This window comes from Mirounga leonina, unplaced genomic scaffold (assembly GCF_011800145.1).
Source record: "Mirounga leonina isolate KUSES-001 unplaced genomic scaffold, KU_Mleo_1.0 Mir_53, whole genome shotgun sequence".
Lineage (NCBI taxonomy): Eukaryota > Metazoa > Chordata > Mammalia > Carnivora > Phocidae > Mirounga > Mirounga leonina.
The window spans coordinates 35,731,156-35,752,027 of NW_023270807.1; the positions used below are offsets into that span (position 1 = coordinate 35,731,156).

The 20,872-nt window shown below is 34.6% G+C and overlaps 1 protein-coding gene across 8 annotated transcripts in view; it reads left to right on the plus strand.

Moving 5' to 3' along the window:
- The window catches only part of SENP6 (SUMO specific peptidase 6), a 116,972-nt gene that overhangs the window by 58,649 nt on the left and 37,451 nt on the right, over nucleotides 1–20,872 (plus strand). For 4 of the 8 annotated variants that reach the window (XM_034991337.1, XM_034991338.1, XM_034991339.1 and 1 more), the window contains 4 exons: nucleotides 6,475–6,620; nucleotides 11,805–12,192; nucleotides 17,414–17,646; nucleotides 20,669–20,839. In XM_034991337.1, the coding sequence (XP_034847228.1) occupies nucleotides 6,475–6,620; nucleotides 11,805–12,192; nucleotides 17,414–17,646; nucleotides 20,669–20,839 (938 nt within the window). The remainder of the gene's footprint in view (nucleotides 1–6,474; nucleotides 6,621–11,804; nucleotides 12,193–17,413; nucleotides 17,647–20,668; nucleotides 20,840–20,872) is intronic. The other 4 variants (XM_034991340.1, XM_034991341.1, XM_034991343.1 and 1 more) reach the window with 2 other exon arrangements.

Consider the following 20,872-nt stretch of genomic DNA (forward strand, 5'->3'; position numbering starts at 1 on the left):
CACAAGCGGGGGGGGGGGGGGGGGGAGAAGCAGGCTTCCCGCGGAGCAGGGAGCCTGATGCGGGGCTCGATCCCAGAACCCCAGGATCATGACCTGAGCCAAAGGCAGATGCTTAACAACTGAGCCACCCAGGCGCCCCAATAAATAAAACCTTTAAAAAAATAAAATTAAAAAAATAAATAAAAAGATGTTGAGCTAGAAAATCCAACAAGAAATATCCTAATCTTGGTGTTCCTCGTATGTGGTCTTGGGTGAACATTTTGTTTTCTTCTTATCCCTCTTTAATACTCATTGCATAGAAACTGCTTTTTATGTCTGAGTCTAACAAAGTAATTTAATCTTCGTAGGAATAATAACTAAAACTTGGATGCTCTGGACTAGAGTAGCTTCTCTGTAACTTCAGGTGTTAGTTGCTGGGAGAAGCTTTCAGTTCCTCTCTTTGTCTGGAGGCTAAGTCCTTATGTTTCTAGATCTGCGAGTGAATCAGTATCTCTGTGTGGCAAAGTTAAGGCATTTTCAGAGATGACATAGTAACAGCATTTCTTCCACCCATGTAATTTCATCTTTTTAAAGTGATATAGTTGTATCTTTTGTAATGTGATTCATTAATCCAGTAAACATTTTTCGAGCCCTTAGCTTGTGCAGTTTCTAGACACTGGGAGAACACATGGCTGAAACATGATTTCTGCTCTTTCAGAGCTGACAGTATAATGGGATGAAACCGATCAGTACAAATAATAGTAAAATAAAATGAGGTGCTAATTGAAGTACAGATAAAGGGGCGCCTGGGTGGTTCAGTCGTTAAGCGTCTGCCTTCGGCTCAGGTCATGATCCCAGGGTCCTGGGATCAAGCCCCGCATCGGGCTCCCTGCTCCGCGGGAGGCCTGCTTCTCCGTCTCCCACTCCCCCTGCTTGTGTTCCCTCTCTCACTGTCTCTCTGTCAAATAAATAAATAAAATCTTAAAAAAAAAAAAAGTACAGATAAAATGCTGTGGAAGCTCCAAATATTGCTTATGCATGCTTAGTGTGAGGCAGACGCAGCTTCTTAACAAAGAATGGTTTGACTTTACTTAGGTAAATAGGGTGGGCTTTACTTGTGAAGAGAACAGCAATATATGTAAGAGGGTGGAAGGAAAAACAGTCTGGAAAAATGCATCTCTTTGAGGTGCAGTTTGTTCGGAAGACTGAAACATCAACACAAACTTGCTTTGTGAAAAGCTGCGGTTCTGAATTTTTTCCTTAGCTACTAGAATCTTTGAGAGATTTTAAGCATTAGAATGATAGTCGTTTTTTTGCTAGATCACTTTGGCAGTAGTGGCGAAGGATTTAAACCAAGCTCATTTGGAGTGAGGAAAATCAATTTAGGCAAGAGGTAAGCATCTGAAATGTAGTGGCAGTGGTTTTGGAGAGGAAGAAATGAATTTAAGAGCTGTTAGTAGAATTCCTTGAATAAGAGGAAGGAGGCACAAGGAGAAGTCAACTATTATTCGGATTTCAGCTTTGATGTCCAGGAAAGTAAAGGTGTTTGAACTGCCAAAGGCTGAGAAAGTAGAATTCACTTAGTGCAACTCTGTGTGTTTATAATAGCAAGAATAATTATATAGGCTTCTTAACACAATATTGTATATCAAACTCAGAAATATTACATAATGTTGATTTCTATGTGCAGATAATCTCCTTATTTAAAAAATTAAAAGTTAGGAGGATATTGAAGATATGAATACGGAAGTATTTAACAAATTTGGGATTATGCAGGTAGAACATTTTGATTTGTAGATTCATTAACTTATGTTTTAGAAACGTGTATTATTTTCTTGCTTACTTAAATCTTTGCTGATAAAATCAGATTGTAATAAATATTGTCCTGTTTTTGTTTTTCACTTAAAAATTCTAATTATAGGGTGCCTGGGTGGCTCAGTTGGTTAAGCGACTGCCTTCGGCTCAGGTCATGATCCCGGAGTCCCAGGATCGAGTCCCGCATCGGGCTCCCTGCTCAGCAGGGAGCCTGCTTCTCCCTCTGACCCTCCCCCCTCTCATGTGCTGTCTCTCTCATTCTCTCTGTCTCAAATAAATAAATAAAATCTTTAAAAAAAAAATTCTAATTATATCCTTAATGAAAATTATTAAACTTACATTGAAAAATAATGAGGAAAATCTTTTTGTATTTCTTGAACATAAAAAACCATTAGGCTGCATATTACTTTAGTTTCCTTCATCTAAACAGTTGTAGCCAGTGTTTGAATTAAAATTTTTTCTCGTTACTAATTTTTTTTTTTAAAGATTTTATTTATTCATTTGAGACACAGAGATAGAGAGAGAGCATGAGCAGGGAGAGAGGCAGAGGGAGAAGGAGAAGCAGGCTCTCCGCTGAGCCAGAGCCCGATGTGGGGCTCGGTCCCAGGACCCTGGGATCATGACCTGAGCCGAAAGCAGATGCTTAACCATCTGAGCCACCCAGGCGCCCCACTAATTTTTTTTTTTTTATTTTAGAGGGAGAACTTGTCACAGGGCTCGATCTCAACGACCCTGAGATCATGACTTGAGCCAAAACTAAGAGTTGAATGCTTAACTGACAGAACCATTCAGGAGCTCCTTTCATTATTAATCTAAGAAGAGTTAACTAACTTAGAAAAAAGTGTGTGTGTGTGTGTGTGTGTGTGAGAGAGAGAGAGAAGGAGATCGATTGATTGATTTAGTGTGAAAAGTGCTTCTGCTGCCTTAGTAACACAGAATAACCTGAAGAGAATATTGGTACACTTGACAAAAGTGGTCCCCAGTGTGTGTAGAGATCCTGGTGAGGAATGAAAAGTAGACTAGAGCTCAGGACATGACTACAGGGCTACAACTTAGAGTTCTGGTTATTCTTTTATTAATATTATTATTATTTTTTTTTATAATTTTTTTTTAAAGATTTTATTTATTTATTTGAGACAGAGAGAATGAGAGACAGAGAGCACGAGAGGGAGGAGGGTCAGAGGGAGAAGCAGACTCCCTGCCGAGCAGGGAGCCCGATGCGGGACTCGATCCCGGGACTCCAGGATCATGACCTGAGCCGAAGGCAGTCGCTTAACCAACTGAGCCACCCAGGCGCCCCTTATTAATATTATTTTTATTGAAGTATGGTTGACATAAAATATCACATTAGTTTCAGGTGTACAACATAGTGATTCCACAACTCCATAAATTACACTGTGCTCATCACAAGTGTAGCTAACATCTGTCACCATACAACACAATTACAGTGTCATTGACTGTATTCCCTATGCTGTGCCTTTTATCCTTGTGACTTACTCATTCCATAACTGGAAGCCTGTATCTCCTAGTCCTTTTTACTTGTTTTGCCCACCCCTCCCCGCTCTTGGCCACCATCAGTTTGTTCTCTGTATTTATGGATCTGTTTCTGCTTTTTGTTTGTTTGATTGATTTTTTAGATTCCACACATAAATTATTTTGCTTAGTATAATACCCTCTAGGTCCATGTTGTCACAAATGGCAAAATTTCATTTTTTTTTAAGGGTAACATTCCTCTGTGTGTGTGTGTGTGTGTGTAAACATAGGGGTAGGTAAATCATTTCAAATTAGTTTTTTTTTTTTTTTTTTTTTTAATTCTTTGGATAAATACCCACTAGTGTAAACCCAGTAGTGTAATTACTGGATCCTATGGTACTTCTACTTTTTAACTTTTTTGAAGAACCTCCATACTCTTTTCCATAGGGGCTAACCAGTTTACATTCCCATTCGTAGGGAGTGAGGATTCCCTTTTGTCCACATCCTCATCAACACTAATTATTTCTTGTCTTTTTGATATTAGCCATTCTGGCTGGCATGTAAGGTGATACCTCATTGTGGTTTTGATTTGCATTTGCCTGATTATTAGTAATGTTGATTCATCTTCTCATGTGACTGTCTTTGGAAAAATGTCTATTCAGATCCTCTGCCCATTTTTTAATTGGATTGTTTGTCTTTTTGATTTTGCATTGTGTGAGTTCTTTATATATTTTGGATATTAATCCCCTATCAGATAATATCATTTGCAAATATCTTCTCCTATTCGGTGGGTTTCCTTTTCATTTTGATGGTTTCATTTGCTGTGCACAACTTTTATAGTCCCAGGGCACCTGGATGGCTCAGTCGGTTGAGCGTCTGCCTTCAGCTCAGGTCTTGATCCTGGGGTCCTGGGATTGAGCCCTGTGTTGGGCTCCCTGCTCAATTAGGAGCCTACCACTCTCACTCCCTCTGCCCCTCCCCCTACTCACTCTTTCATGCATCCTCTCTCAATAAATAATAAAAGTAAAATCTTTTTTAAAAAAAGAAGTCCCTTTTACATTTCTTGTAAGATAGTTTAGTGATGATGAACCTCTTTAACTTGTGTTTGTCTGGGAAACTCTTTAGCTCTCCTTCAATTCTGAATGCATATCTTGTCTGGTAAAGTATTCTTGGTTGTGGGTTTTTCCTTTCAGCACTTTGAATATAATCATACTACTCCCTTCTGGTCAGCAAAGTTTCTGCTGAAAAATCAGATGATAGCCTTATGTGGTTTCCCTCTTATTAACTATTTGCTTTTCTCTTGCTGCTTTTAAGATAAAAAAGATTCTCACTTTATTTTTAATCTTTGACATTTTATTATCTGTTTTGGTATGGACCTCTCTGGGTTCATCTTGTTTGGGATTCTCTCTCTCTGCTTCCGGTGTGGATGTCTGTTTCCTTCCCCAAGTTAGGGAAGTTTTCAGTCATTATTTCTTCAGTTAAATTATCTGCCCCTTTTTCTTCCTTCTGGGACCCCTATAATGTGCATGTTAATATGCTTGATGTTGTTCCAGAATCCTTAACCTGTCCTTTTTTTAATTTTTTTTTCTTCTTTTCGCTGTTCAGCTTGGGTACTTTGCATTAACATATCTTCCAGATTGTTCATCCATTCTTCTTCATTCTCTAATCTGGTGTTGATTCCCTCTAATGTATTTTTAATTTTGGTTATTGTATTATTCAGCTCTGATTGGCTCTTTTTAAAATTCTTTATCTCTATGTCAGAGTTGTTATTTTGTTCATTTACTCTTCTTTCATGTCTGGTGAGCCTCCTTATGACCATTACTTTGAATTCTTCATTGGGTAACTTGTGTATCTCCATTTCATTTAGTTCTTTTTCTGAGGTTTTGTCTTACTCCTTTTGTTTGGAACCTATCTCACTATGTCCTCATTTTTCTGACTCTGTGTTTGTTTCTATGTATTAGGTAGGTCAGCGACTTCTCCTGATCTTGAAAGCAGTGGTCTTATATAGAAGGCATCCTATGAGACCAGGTAGTGCATTCACCCCAAGTCACTAGAAGCAGGTGCTCCAGGGGTATCCCCTGTGTAGGTTGTGTGTACACTTTCCTGTTGTGATTAAGCTATGACTTCTTTGGGGTATACTGGTGAGCAGGGCTGGCTGAGAGGCCTGGTTGTGACTGCGGTGGCCTTGCTGATGGTAGGGTTAGCTCTTGGCACACCTGGCTGAGTGGTCCAGCTGCAGCTGCTGTGAGTATGCTTGTAGGAGAGGCACTGTCCCTGAGGGGTTGCTTACTGGATGTGATGTTGTGGGAGTTGCTTTGGAGGCACACATGGGGTTTGGCTGCTTGAGTGGGCGTGGGTCCACAGGCAAATACTGGGGAGGGGTAAGCAGTGCGAATAAGGTAGATAGATAGTGTCAAAAACTGGCACCTGCAAGTGTCTGGTCAACTAGGCTGAAGAAGGGCAAGAAAAATGGTGCTTCCCAGTATTTTCATTCTTGGAGAAACCTCCTGTATATCCTGTCCCTTCCACACATGCCCTAAACTTAGTCAATGAATCTCTTTCATGTGTAACCCAGGTACTTTTCAAAGTGCTAAGTGATATAATGCACTGGCCCTTTAAGAGCAGAGTCTTTGTCTTATAGCCCTCCAGCTTTCCCAGAGTTAAAGCCTACTGATTTTCAAAGCTCTTGGAGTTAATCTCTGCTGATTTTCAAAGCCAGGTGTTATGGTGGCTTGTCTTTGTGGTGTGATTCCCAAAGTCAGGGTGCCTGACTTGATCCCTTCACTCCTCAGTGAGGACCTCCACACCTGTGTTATCCCTCCCACTTTTGGGTCGTCAGCGGGGGATTTGGTTCCCGACTGCATCTCTGGCCCTCATACCCTTTTCAATGTGCCTTTTCCTTTATTTTTTTTAACTGTGGAAGATCTGTTCTGGTAATCTTCAAGTCATTTTCGGAGTGAGTTGTACTGTATGTAGTTGTTGCCTTGGTGCCCAAGGGAGGAAGTGAATTCAGGATCCTCTTACTCAGCCATCTTTACCTGCTTCCAAGTTTTGGCTACTCTTTATTATATATGTTGTGAAACATTAATTTATTTTAACCAAAACATAATAATTTGATAATATAAATTAGCGTTGTTTATAGCAAAGATCATGAGGAATTTATAAAATTTAATTTCAGTACTTTTGGTTTTTTCCTCCTTCCTTTAGATCGCGTAATGAAGAAAACTGAAGAGTCTGAATCACACCTGGAGTCTGAAATTAAAAGGAAAGTACCACAGAAACGTCACAGTAGCACATATCAGTCTCCGCCTCCTCTGTCTCCTGCTTCAAAAAAATGTTTAACTGATTTAGAGGTGGGTGGAGAAATTATTCTCTGTTGCTCATCAGTTGGTATTTTTATCAATATTATTTTTAGTACTTACTAAATTCTAGGTGATCTTTTCTTACAGGACTAGAAAAGACCTAGAAAAGTTATTTAAGCAAACTTTTCTGCCTTCATTATGTCATTTTTTCACTATCCAAAATGTAGAACATGTATGATCAGTGCCTTCCTGCAACATACTCCAAATAATAGCTCTCAACCAGAAATATTTTGAAATAATTTAGTTTACAAAAAGTTGAAGAAATAACAAAAAGATTTTCCGTATACCCTTCTATTAGATTCTCCATTTTTCCACATTTGATATATTGTTTTCCCTCCGTCTGCCTTCCTTCCAACTTCCCTGTGTGTGTATGTGTGTGTGTGTAAGTGTGTGTGTTTCTGCACCATTTGAGTAGAAGTAATAGACATCCCCATTTATCACTTAATAGTTTAGTGCATGTTTCCTTAAAAAAGGCAGGGGAGGGGGGTGGAGAGGAGACATTTTCCTGCATAACCAGAGTGCAACTGTCAAAATTTAAAAATTAACATGGATCCAAAATTACTGTGTAATCCACAACTCCATTCAAATTTCACCTAAGTAATGTCCTTTATCAGAACAGGATCCAGTTCAGGATTGTGTTATATTTAATTGTTATGATCTTTACTCTTCTTTAATCTGGAATAATTCCTTAGTCTTTCCATGTCTTTCATCACCTTGATATTGTGGAAAGTATGATGTTTCTTCATGATTTATGCATTTTTCAAGAATCTTCTGAAGTGATTCTGTAATCTTGTCGTTGCATCATATCAGATTGCATACAATGTTGATTTTCACATTGTAACTTCTATCTTAAGATGTACTTTCCTAGATTTGTCCACTGTAAAGTTAATTAGTAGGTATTTCTTATTTATTAATAAGATGAGCTACTGTAAGATAGGCTACTTACTTTAAGGTAGAGTACCTTACAATAGCTCATGAATTAAGGAGAAGCTACTATAAGGTAGAGGGTTTCCTTATCTTATATTTACTTATGTATTCCTTTATATCAGCACAGATGTAGAGATTCTTTTTTTTTATTATTGAAGTATAGTTGACACAACATGGATTCTTACTCAAAAAAGTTATATTCTGTCACTGTTATTATTTTGATGCTCAGATTGTCCCAGTCTTAGTCCCTGGGAAGTTCTTTAAGCTGGCTCCTCTTTGTTTTTCACACATACACATCATTCTCTGAGTACTTCCCTTAATTTTTGATGTAACCAGATAGTCTAGACTTCTTTGTATCTCTCTCTCTCAGCTCTAGAGTCATTCATTTCTCCAAGGAGCCATTGTTCCTATAAGTGGTGGAAAGATATTTTGGCATTAGTTATGCTTGTTGCTACTTGGTATCATGTTTATAGACCCTCTTGGTGGACAAAACTAGTAAATATATGTGTGTCTATATGTTAGTATTTAGTACATGTTAAAATCCATGAATTCATCTGGAGCTGCCTTGAGATTGAGTTGAGGCAAAAAAAAAAAAAAAAGCCCCCCAAAAAATAATAAAATAAAATCCATGAATTCATACTGATAATTCCAGTTCTAGTCTAAAGCCACAGTGTTTATCTTAGTCTTTCCCACTTTGCATGTTTGTAACTTCCTTCTCTGACTGAGAAACCTGACTTCCATCATATCCAGTGTATTTACTTATTGGCTTTAGTTGCTTTTTATTTGATTATTTTCTTGGCATGCCAGCCTAAGCTTGGCTTAGGCCATACTGGCATTTCCCCACTACCTTGCCCACTGCTTGATTCAGGTAAAGAAGAATGAGAAAAGACAAAAGCTCCCCCAAGACACACCATCCTTCCCTAGGCAAGCAAGCTGAAAACATCAGAATTTTTTTAACATCCAAAATACATCTTTCTTTTACTTTTCACTTCCATGCCAGTTGTTATTATTCTGTTCTTAGTGAAAATAAAGAATAGATTCTAGCCATCCTCTGTGTAATTTTTAATTCTTAGACAAGATTAGTGGAGTTTTTTTCCCCCACATGTAGTCTCTGAAATGCTACGCTCTATACTGCTTATAAGGAAACACAGTCTTTGATATTTAATGAGATTATACATCTTAAGGCTATTTACTAAAAATGATGTCTCAGTGGTTCTTGTGAGAGAGAGGCTCATTCTTATTAAGTATAATTGGTTATTATTTATGTATAAAGCCTGGCAGATAGTATGTATTAGTGATTTTGATTTGTTTTGTAAAAGTTTACCTACCAAAAGGGGGGAAATGATACTTTAATTAGTCTTTGTTTTCCAAAAGAAATTATATCTAACATGAAATTGTTATGGAAATATACAACTTTAGACACACTTCACTAAAAGTAATTGAGCAGTATTGAGATTCTAGTTTTGAGATTCCTAGGTTGATAAAATTCTGAATCTCTAGTTTTTATCATGGAAAAATTTAATATTATATTCGGTTCAGCTAACCTGCATTTTGTTTTTAATTGTTGCAAATAGTTCCAAGGTATGTGTTTCTTAGCTGATGGAAGGCATATGATAATAGCTCACAATATATTTCATTCTGTATTTTAATATCAGAAATTTTAACAGTGTGTGCTTTTTCTGTTTAATATCAATTTTATAAAAGGAAATACGTGGAAGTATCACCTTTTCATGTGGTTTTGTTCATTGAAATATGTCCTATTAATCTTTATTATAGACAGTGAAAAATTGGAGGCAGTCAGTACCCAGCTTGATCATTTTCATTATGAAAATAGTGGGGTTTAGCTTTTCTTAGACGATTAGGTATTTTATTGCAGGATGGCATATAGATGGAGATTACTTCTTTATGAGTTTTCCTTTTAGGTGCATTGGTACCTGGCCAACCATTTGCAGTTCATAGTGAATAATTGCATTATTTCATTTAAATATAGAGTTGACCCTTCAACAACACAGAAGTTAGAAGTACTGACCCCCTGAACAGTTGAAAATCTGCATATAACTTTCAACTCCCCCAAAACTTTATTAATAATCTACTGTGTTGACTGGAAGCCTTACCAACAACACAGGCAATTAACACATATTTTGCATGTTATATTATATACTGTATTCTTACTATAAAGTAAGTTAGAGAAAAGAACATGTTAAGAAAATCATAAGGAAGAGAAAATACATTTATAGTACTGTACTGTATTTATAAGAAAAAAATCATCATGTAAGTGAACTGTGCAGTTCAAACCTGTGTTGTTTAAGGTTTAACTATACTATTATTTCTTTCCCTTATTGACAATAGGCTAGAATTTCAGTTAGATAATCTGTCCCATATTTGTGTCTAACCAGTTGTTTGCATAGTTCACCTGCTAACTATGCATCCTAAATACACAGGGCCCTATCAAAAGTGCTATGAGAAAAATAAATTCCTTAGACCTAGACTCCACGAGTAGTATAAGTGAATTTTAGACAAAACTATGTACTGACAGAGAAAGAGACATGTTTTTTTTGTTTGTTTTTTTAATCTACCTATGCTGAGATAGTGAGCTGATGTTCTCCTAAGTTCACCTTTGCCTTGGTTGAAGCTTGGTTTCATTCTTTGTTGTTATCTGGGGTAGATTCTTGAATAGGTAACATAGTATAATAGAACGGCTTGTTGTGGGTCATGTAGGACAAGGTAGATAATTTTTGTCAGTTTTCCCATCTTTAAAACAAGGAGATAAGACTATAACAGTGGGCTTTAGACTTTGTCTACGTATTTTTGAGTTACAAATTTAAGTAGAAGAAATGTATAGACCATAAGCATTTAGCTCAGTGAATTTTGAAATTTATGTTTACACAAGTGATCATATATAACTACCACTTACAAGTCAATCCTCCTACAACTGCTGATGACTTCTGTCACCTAAAAGACTTTTTTAAACAACTATGTATTCTCTTACGTATTTTTAAGTTGACATTCAACATTTTTTGTTTCAAGTTTAAATGGTTACATAGGATGTTATAGTTGACACAGTAAAAGGAATAACATTTTAAAATAGAGTGGTTAATTCATTTTCTTCATATATGGATCTGGTAGCATCCAAATACTATAGCACTTAATAATTACTATCTCTAAAATCTCACTGCCAGAAGTATTTATCCACTTATTTCTTATGATATAGGGCTCAAAGTGTTTAAAAAAATTTCTTTTTGATTGAGTTATTTTGGTTTTTATTGGTAGACTTTTGATTAAAACTATGTTATAGTTTGATAAGTAATTATTTGACATAAAAAGTAAAGTTATTGGAAATGTGTGTCTTAATTAGAGACATTGATTGTTTTCCTCAATTCCTGTGTCCATGAATAAATATTATGTTGCATATTGAGATAGGATTCAGCATCTCTTCATGTTTTTCCTTCTTATAGTCATATGTGCTAAAGAACCTTTTTCACATAAATAAGTGTATGAGTATGAAAACAATCCTTGAACTCTTAAATTATATGTCCCAAATCAAAGGAAGTTCTACCACCAAAAATATTTTTTTATCTTATCAGTTTTTATTTCTATAGGTTTTTTTTCCTTTTTTTTATTCTTATGTTAATCCCCCACCAAAAATATTTTTAATAATCTCACAATTGTAATCTAGATTAGGCCTTCCTTAAAATATTTTTGAAGCAGTCTTAGAAATCAGTTGTCTTGTAAAAGTTTTTGTTAACCAATAATTAGAATTGATTATTTTTTCCAACATTTAAAATTATCCTTTTGTTTGGTTTCATGGTTTTTATACTCCAGGGTAGTATACCGTTGTAATATTTCAAATGGAAGTTGAGTGCTTTTTTTGACTATGAGAACAGTTCTGGCAGGAGATAATTTTCCATCAGAGGCATAATCAAGTCAGGTTTTGGAATGATATGTGGAAATTGAAGATTTAGATATTTATTCCATTAAGATTATTTATGCTCTGTATGCCATAGAAAATCTTTATGTAGCCATTTAGTAGTATACATGGACTAGATGGGTCCAAAAATTCCTTCCAGCATCCTGATGCTAAATCCCAAGTAACATGATGTATTTAGTATTTAGCATTTTGTGGTAGCCTTGGTGATGATGATGGGGAGTAAGAGACTTAATTTTGAGATCTTACTTTTTATTCCATGATGTTGAAATAAAATGCCAAAGTCTTTTTTTTTTTTTTTTTTTATTCTTTTGGAACTTAAGGTTTCTAAACAGTGTGGATATTGTCCAAAATGTGGAAAAGAAAAGGAAAATCAGACCAAATGCCAAAGTTGTGGTATTCTTTTTCCTAAGGATTTGCAAAGAAATTGCAGACAAGCTATAACTTTGAGTGAATCTACTGGACCATTATTAAGAACATCAATTCATCAGAATTCTGGAGGACAGAAGGCACAAAACACAGCATTACCATCCAAGAAGTTTTATGGCAACAGTGTGGGAAAGATTCCAGTTGATATTATTGTGAATTGTGATGATAGTAGACAGAATTATTTACAGACTAATGGGAAAGTCATTTTACCTAGGGCAAAAATAGCCAAAATCACAAACCTGAAAGAAAGGAAAACAAGCCTGTCAGACCTAAATGATCCAAGTAAGTATTTTACTCCCTTTAGTATTACTTATATCAATCCAATATTTTTTACATATATTTTTAATGTGAACATGAGCATATTTGAGAAGTGTAGTTTTAATAGGTATCTCTTGTGTCAGTTATGTAACATGTTTTTTGGGTAGATGATTAAAACTGTCCATGTAGTTGGAAAATAACTGACTTTCTTCTCATCCTGTCCATCTTAAATAGTTAAAAAAAGAAAAGCACAGACCGTGGCCCTAGTCATAGGTCAAATGCCAGTTAATGCCCAACTTTCTAGCTTTGGCTCAGTTAATTTAATCTCTCTGATTTGTAAATGGATTATTTTCTGCCTGACAGTGTTTTTGAGGAAGTAAATAAAATAACATTTAACCTGCCTAGCAAAGCCCAGTAAATAAAGTATTTGATACACAGAAAGGACTCAGTGAAAATTAGTTCCCTTGCCACTTTTACTCTTCCCCTAAATCTTTTTCCTACCTTTAGACATAGGTGCATATATATGTGTATATGAAATGCAGTCCTGTTTGTAATAAATAGCCAAAGACTGGAAACAATCAGGAAGTAGTTGAATAAACTATAGTACACATAGCTGCAAAAGGAGAGAAAGATCTCAATATTCTGTAGAATGATTTCTAAGATCTTTAATAACATGAATAAAGCAAGGTACAGATCAGGGTGAATATGTGCTGCCCTTTATTTGTGAAGGGCAGGAGAATGAATATAGGGATTTTTTTAAATGGAAAGATATACCAAAAACTAATTTTAAAAAGTAGTTGGTTAGAAGGGAGGAAACAATGTAGGAATTAGGGATAGATGTTAGATATTTCCAAACAAACTCTTTTTTTGTAGATTTGACTTTGGAACCATGTAAATGTTTTACATGATTATAAAACAAAATTAAATTGGAAGTTTAAAAAAAAACCAAAACCAAGATGAAACTAATGAACCTATTTATGTATCTAGTCGGTGGCTTGAACACACAGGAGAATTCTTTCAAGTGAATTTAAATTAAACTAATATTGTGGCTATACATTCCTAATGTGATATATTTTAAGGTTAAATAGAATTGCAAAGAAATCCTAAGTGTACTTAGTAATATTGTTATTAATAATATTGGTATTGTTATTTTTAAACACATATATTGATAAAGCAATAAGCAATTATAGTGTTTCCAGAAACCAGGATTTTCATTGTTAGTGAAAGGGAGTTCAAAAGTAAAATCAGAGAAATAAAAATCCCATAATTTTAAGCTTGAATTGGACATAATAGTGTGAGATTATTATATATATTCTCTTAAATAGAAGTGAACAATCCTAGTTCCCATATTTGTGTTTTTTGAATACCATTTCTCAGTAAAAATAACTAGAACTTCTCAGAGAAATGGCTGACTCCAAGTCCAGAGCAGGAGTATATTTAATAGATCTAGATCATCTACTCATGTCAGGAAGCATGGAAGCAGTCAAAAACGGCTATGGACATGTCAAAAGGACACAGGAGCTAAAAAAGAAAGGGCTCCTACTGACCATTAATGGGACTGGTTGGGCCACAAAACGTATAACTATTTATTGAAATATGTCAAATATATTAAAATTAATTAGCTCATAATGATATCCCCCCAAAAGAAGAAAAGCTCTCCATTGATTACCTTTGGAGGTTGCTTAGGTTCCAAATCATTACTTTAAAAACTGGTAAATAAAAGGGGATAAAATTTAAAAAAATTTTTTTAACCTGGGAAATATGTCAAGTTCTATTTTAATTTGAGTCAATGTAAAAACCTTAGCTCATACCAGTACATTAGCTTATTTTTCAAAAAGAACTCAGGGGTGTCTGGGTGGCTTAGTTGATCAAGCTTACAAGTCTTGGTTTCAACTCAGTTTATGATCTCAGGGTCATGAGCTTGAGCCCCACATCAGGCTCTGCGCTCAGCTCAGAGTCTGCTTGAGATGCTCTCTCCCTCTCCCTCTGCCCTTCTGCTCATGCTCTCTCTCTCTCTCTCTCTCAAATAAATAAATAAATCTTAAAAGAACTCAGTTAAAAAAATGATTACTGTATGATGAGTGTCTAACCAACATTCTGTTATATTATGATGGTGTTGGTATTTGATGAGTATTTTATGATACATTTTAGTGTTATACCAGTACAATATTAAATATTGTTAATGTCATTTGAATCTTTCCTAATGGTGAGGTTTTTACATTTTAATGGTTAGATATGAAGAAAACTCTCACTAGGTAGTTATTGGGTACTATTACTGAGCCAAATGTTATATAGGAAACTTACCATCCTGAGGAGATTTCTAGGATGAGAGAACTAGAAGTTAATAAGGCTAAGGTGGTAAGTTAAAAAGAAAATAAATTTATGTGGTTTTGAGGTGCCTTAAGTGGTTTAATATTCAGAGCTTGACTTAGGACCATATCAACCATGAATTAAAACCATAAAGCATAAATTTCATTCACTCCCCTGCTCAAAAAAGGAAAAAAAAAAAAAAATGAAGACTAAGTATTTCCCGTTAAAATACGTGGAAAAATAGGTTTTAAGAATCTTTTTTATTAGTAATAAAAAATATCATTTATTGAATGCTTATGTGCCTTGCTTTGCATGTGAGGTAGACATGAATACATCCCATTTTATAAATGAGGCAACCTAGGCTTAAGGAGCTTAACTTCTCAATATTGTATACTTAGGGACTGTTTGAGTTTAGATTTTCATAAAACAGGTTTTTCTGGTTCTAAAGTCTGTTTTCCTTATATACTTAATCATTCTTAAATTTGTATTCCTATTAAAGTAGTTTATTATCATGAAACTTTTATTATGTCCTGGGTGGTCAAATAGTAAATAAAATGTACAGTGTCTCAAGTAGTGGTGATAAATTCTGTGTAGAAAAGTGAAGGACGGTCCAAGGAATAGAGTGTGCTAATTGTTAGGTGTCAAGATGAGGAAGGGTGCTATTTTAGATAGGTGGTAGAATAGGCACCTTTGATAAAGTAACTGTTGAAGAGAGCCCAGAATGAAGTAAAGAGAAGGATGTGCTGATATCTATAGGAACAAGATGGAATATAAGTACAAAGATCCTGTATTAGTGTGTTTGGTTTTCCGTAACAGAATACCATAGACTGAGTAGCTTAAACAACAGAAATTTGTTTTCTCACAGTTCTGGAGACTGGGAGTCCAAGATCAAAGTGCCATCACTTTGTAGACAGCCACCTCCTCAGTGTGTCCTTACACAGCCTTTCTTCTATGCTTGCATAGAGAAACCTCTGCATTTCCTCTTCTTATGAGGACACCAGTCCTATTAGATTAAGGCCTCACTTTTATGACCTCATTTAACCTTTATTAACCTCATTTAACCTTCTTACCGGTTGTATCTCCAAAAATAGTCACAGGGGTTTAGAGCTTTAACATATGTATTTTGAGGGGACACAATTCGTCCATCATAGACCCTGATGCAGAATCTTATATATCACGTAGAATATACAGAATGAAATTAGCTATGAGAACAAGATTTTTAAGTGTATGGTGTCTTTGCACACTTCCCACTTGCTTTGCAATTACGGTGTCATTGAGCACAACCCTCATTTATTTTAAGTTAATAAAACAAGAGCCACGTAGTATGATTCTATCTGTTGCAGGATTGGGGCTTTTAAATGAATTTTTTATATAGTAGATAGAGAGGTTTTAATGTCCCTGAAGCATCATAAAATTATCAATGGAACAGTATGCTTCCTCTTTAATATATATGTTTCTATATGGTTTTTTGTAAATAAATTATGTAGTTCATGAACTTTTTTTTAAAGTTTATATATGTCAGGCACTGTGCTAAACCTTTTATATATTAAATCGTTTGTTCTTGTGACAGTTCTTTGAAATAGGTACCATTTTAGACCCTAATTTCACAGAGAAGAGAAACTGAGGTAAATAGTAAATTAAAAAACCCTAACTTTCAAATATGTATAAATCTGCTTAGACCTGCTAATCTGGCTTGTTAGGTTTTTTGTTAATGAAATGGTTCCAAAAAGATCCAGTTAAGCATTTGCTCCTGAGACTAGACAGCAAAATAAAAAAGACAAGTGGAGTGATGCTGGGATTATGCCTCTCTGGGGCATGTGTATTACTCAAAAAATATTAACTAAACATTTACGTATGGGATTCTAAAAAAAAATTGCTTCTACAAGTTTATGCGTTCTTCAACACATGATTTTTGAATTCTTTTTCTTCACCAGGCAGTTTTAGACTCAGAATATAGCAGTGAACAAGGCAATGATCCTGCTCTCTCATAGTTTTTATGTAGTGAGGAGAGAGCAAGTAAACATCTACAACAAAAAACAACAGAAAATTTATATCACAGTTGTTATGAATATGCCAAGTACCTGTGTGCTTACTTTAGATTGGGTAATCAATCAAAAAGCTAATATTTGATGACAGAAATGCAAAGTGTTAGGGGAATTGCAATCCAGACAAAAACAAGCTGTGGAGTTTGAGGAACAGAATATAAATGGATGGTGTGCCTAGAGCAGAAAGAGGGGATAATAGAGTAGTATAAGAAAGTTGAAGTAGGCAGTGGCCAGATTATGTACATTTATAAACCATAGTAAGGAGTTAGGGTTTGACTCAAGTGCATTGTGGGTGGCTCTGGGGAATTATGATATAAAGATGGGTTTGATAAGACCAGTAATGAGCAGAAGGTCTAAGAGCAAATTCCCTTCATAATATTTTTTCATGCCCATATTCCCTTACTCCACAGAATTTACTGAGCAATGAACACTGGTCCACATTCTCCCAAGGACCAATTATGATTTTAGTGATTTCCTATGTGAAATAAAATTATTTGGTCACATGGAGTTTCACACACATTTACAATGCATGCTATTTACAATGCAGATTATCTTCATTCTTGAGACTTTCTAGAACCCTGAAATAGATCTATGATAAACATTTAAATTTTGCTATAACTTGTGTATATTTCCTGTGTGGGTGATGGTAATGGACTACAGAATAATTTCATATTTGTATATTCTATTTAAAAAAAGCTAGTTCTTATGCTTTTTTTCATTTTTAATTGTCTCCAAATTTAACTTTTCATCAGATAGAATGGATTTTTATTAATCTCAGTTCTGGAAGAGATCCAAAGCAAATTTGGTATATTTCCTGCTTTGGTATAATATATTTACATATTTAACTGACAGAAATGAAATACCTGAAGTATTTAACATTTTCTTTATAGTAATTTTGTCCAGTGATGATGATGATGATGACAATGACAGGACTAACAGAAGAGAAAGCATATCTCCTCAACCTGCTGATTCAGCATGTTCTTCCCCAGCACCATCCACTGGAAAAGTAGAAGCAGCACTAAATGAAAATATCTGTAGAGTAGAGCATGAACTAAGAAGCATTCCAGCAGATTCAGAGTTAAATACAGTTACATTGCCAAGAAAAGCAAGAATGAAAGACCAGGTACTTTTCATATTTATTGCCATTTATTCAGATTAAGTCCCCCCTTTGGGATGTAAATACTTTTTTTAGAGGGAAATTTGGCAGTGTCATTAGGAGAAAAAGATAAATTATTCATTAAGTGGGGCTTAAAATAACCAATTGGAAGATTATTTAAAAGAACATTAAAACATATACAAAAATAAATTTCTATTAAGTTAAAAGCTTAAAATGTGAAAAATTCAACAAGAAGAAACAACATCAATTTTATAGTGAAATATAAGTATGAATATTTGTATAATCTAGTGGACAGGGAGAAGTCATTTTTAACTTGGATGTATTATACTATGATACTATTGTTTGCTATGTTTTATTTTATATTTTAATATATAAAAATTTCAAAATGTTCAGGTGGCAAACGATAACAGAAATTATGTCAATAAATGGATCTAGAAAGGAATGTTTGTAATTTGTAATCTAAAGATAGAAAAAGACAAAAAGGGGAGAAAATTCAGATGAACTTAACACTTTAAAAATTAATACAAAATCAATTAATATGGACTGCTGGCTAGACTCCAAGGGAAAAGGTACTTTTCTGATTTGCAGGTGGAAAAGAAAGTTGTTACGGCCTTTTGGGAAAGCAGTTGTAAAAACATCTATTAAAATTTTTTAATGTGTGCTAAATGACCAAAATATTCATTCCCTAGACTCAGTCTCAAACTTTTCCCTACAGAGAGGGAGTATCTAAGACCATATGTATAAACATGATTATTGGCAAACAAATGCAAACAGAATCATTGTTCATTAATACGAAGTGGCTGGAGAAATTATGGTATATCCATACTGTAGACTATTATGCAGCCATTGACTAAGAATTAGAGCTGTATAAATGACTTTTAGGATTTCTACATGGTATTGGTAGGTAGGAATACCAAGTTACAGAAATTTATGCATATTTTTTTATTTTTAGAAAAAGAACTTTTTTAAAAAATAAAAACTTGTATGTTAAAAAATTACATATACATGTCAGGAATTGTTATCAGTATAGATAAAAATATGGAAACATATATACTTCGTTGTTAAGATGGAAAACAAATGAAAAACAAAGTAACTATAATGATGCTAGAAGAATATAGATTATTTTTAATATAATTTGGGAATGCCTTTTCAAGCATTTCAGCCAAGCAAAAATAGTAAATGAAGAGATGAATATATTTTATTAAATGGAAAGTACAGAACAGTGTACCAAAACACCATAAGCTGAATTTGATAGGTAAATGTGAGTGCGGGAGAAACAGTGAACTGTGTGACAGTGTGAGTTGGTCCTTTACGTATTTTTTGTTTCTTAAAAATCAAGAAATGGAAGCAAACCATAGAAAAATGAGTAAAGGAAATGAATAGTTTTAAAAAGGTAATGAAGTACTGAAAATGAAATTAAAATACATTTTGTTAACTGTCAGATTGTTGAAAATTTTTGAAGTATGTAATAGTGTTCATTTTGGTTAGTGTTTGAAGAAATGGAAAGTTGAGTGTGTAAATTGGTATAGCTATGCTGGAGGGCAGTTTGACAGTAGTTACATATAATACCATGATTTAGCTGCAAAAATGCTTGAAGGAGAATAGTGTGTCATGGGGGAAGGTCAGAAAGAACTCATATATCCAGCCTAGGATGGTTCAATGAAATAAATAATGTATTTCCATATGATGGAATTTGTGGGTGAACAGTTTTCAGACTGGCACACTGAATAATAAGGGTTCCTCAGTGCTCTTTTAGAGGCTTCTTGGGAGGATGTGGACCACCCACTTCTAGACTCAGTCTCTCCACTTTGGATTCAACTGGAGCAGCTCTTAAATTATGTATTTTATTAATGAACTAAATAACATTTCATTTGAAGAAATAATTCTGAAACTAAAAAAAGGGCTTTAAACCTCTTTAATAGGTTTCTATTAATAATTTTGGAAAATATTCATGATTAATCTGTAATAAGCCTGAAAAAGCAGTTTGGAGGGTGTGTGTGTGTGTGTGTAGTGTGTGTGTGTCTCTGTTTTGTTTTAATACATATTTTTTCTTATGCCATACATCATAGAAATATCTCTAGAGGGACAATGGGAAAATAGTGCCTATCTCTATGCAGTGGATTTTTTTTCTTGCCTTCTGGTCAAGATCATGTTTTATTCTTGTGATAATAATAAAATTTTTAGCATAACTTCAGTACAATTTAATTATATACTCAAAATAATATATTATGATTAATTTGCATGTGGAAGTGGCTGAAATCTTAATAGATCAAGTACTTTAACATTTTAAAATATATAAAGAAGAATCTTTTTGTAAATAACCATTCACCTAAGTACCTGTTTTCTAAAGAATTCCTGATTTAGGGATGCCTGGATGGCTCAGTCAGCTAAGCGTCTGCCTTCTGCTTGCGTCATGATCCTGCTGGGATCAAGCCACATCGGGCTTCCTGCTCAACAGGGAGTCTGCTTCTCCCTCTGCCCCCCACCCCCTTTCTGCTTATGGTCTCTTTCGCTCTCACCTCTCTCTCAAATAAAATCTTAAAAAAAAAAAAAGAATTGCTGATTTAATCCAAGCATTATAACCACTACCACTATTACTAGCTAACTTTCATCTAACATTTTACTGTGCATGAAGCACTGTGCTAAGCTGCTTGTATACATTAGTTCATTTGAATACTCAGTATTTTACAGTTTAGGAAATCAAAGGAGTTATTATTTTAAAAATCAGATAATTAAAAGGTGGTATAGCTGTGATTTGAACCTAGGCAGTCTGATTCCCAAATTACCATTTCTCAATTCTGTGCTATTAATGGAATATCATGTAATGACTAGATAAGGTATAGCTGGACAAAATAGGAAGGATTTCTATTGTATGAAATCAATAAATATTCTCCTGTTGAAGTAAAATCAGTCTTTTATGTTTTGATAATTGCATTTTTTTATGTTGCATCCTCTTTGCATATGTGTACTTAGTTTGCAGCCTTGTTTTAGTTGCTTAATTAAGTGAAAATTTTTTTTTCTTTTTCAGTTTGGTAATTCTATTGTCAACACACCTCTAAAACGTCGTAAAGTGACATCTCAAGAAACTTTAGTTGATCCTGTATCTTTAAGCTGCCAAAGTTCCTTTGACAGTGTCATTTTAAACTGTCGAAGTATACGAGTAGGAACACTCTTCCGGCTATTAATAGAGCCTGTAATTGTAAGTACATTCTTAAGCTTTTTACTGTACCAA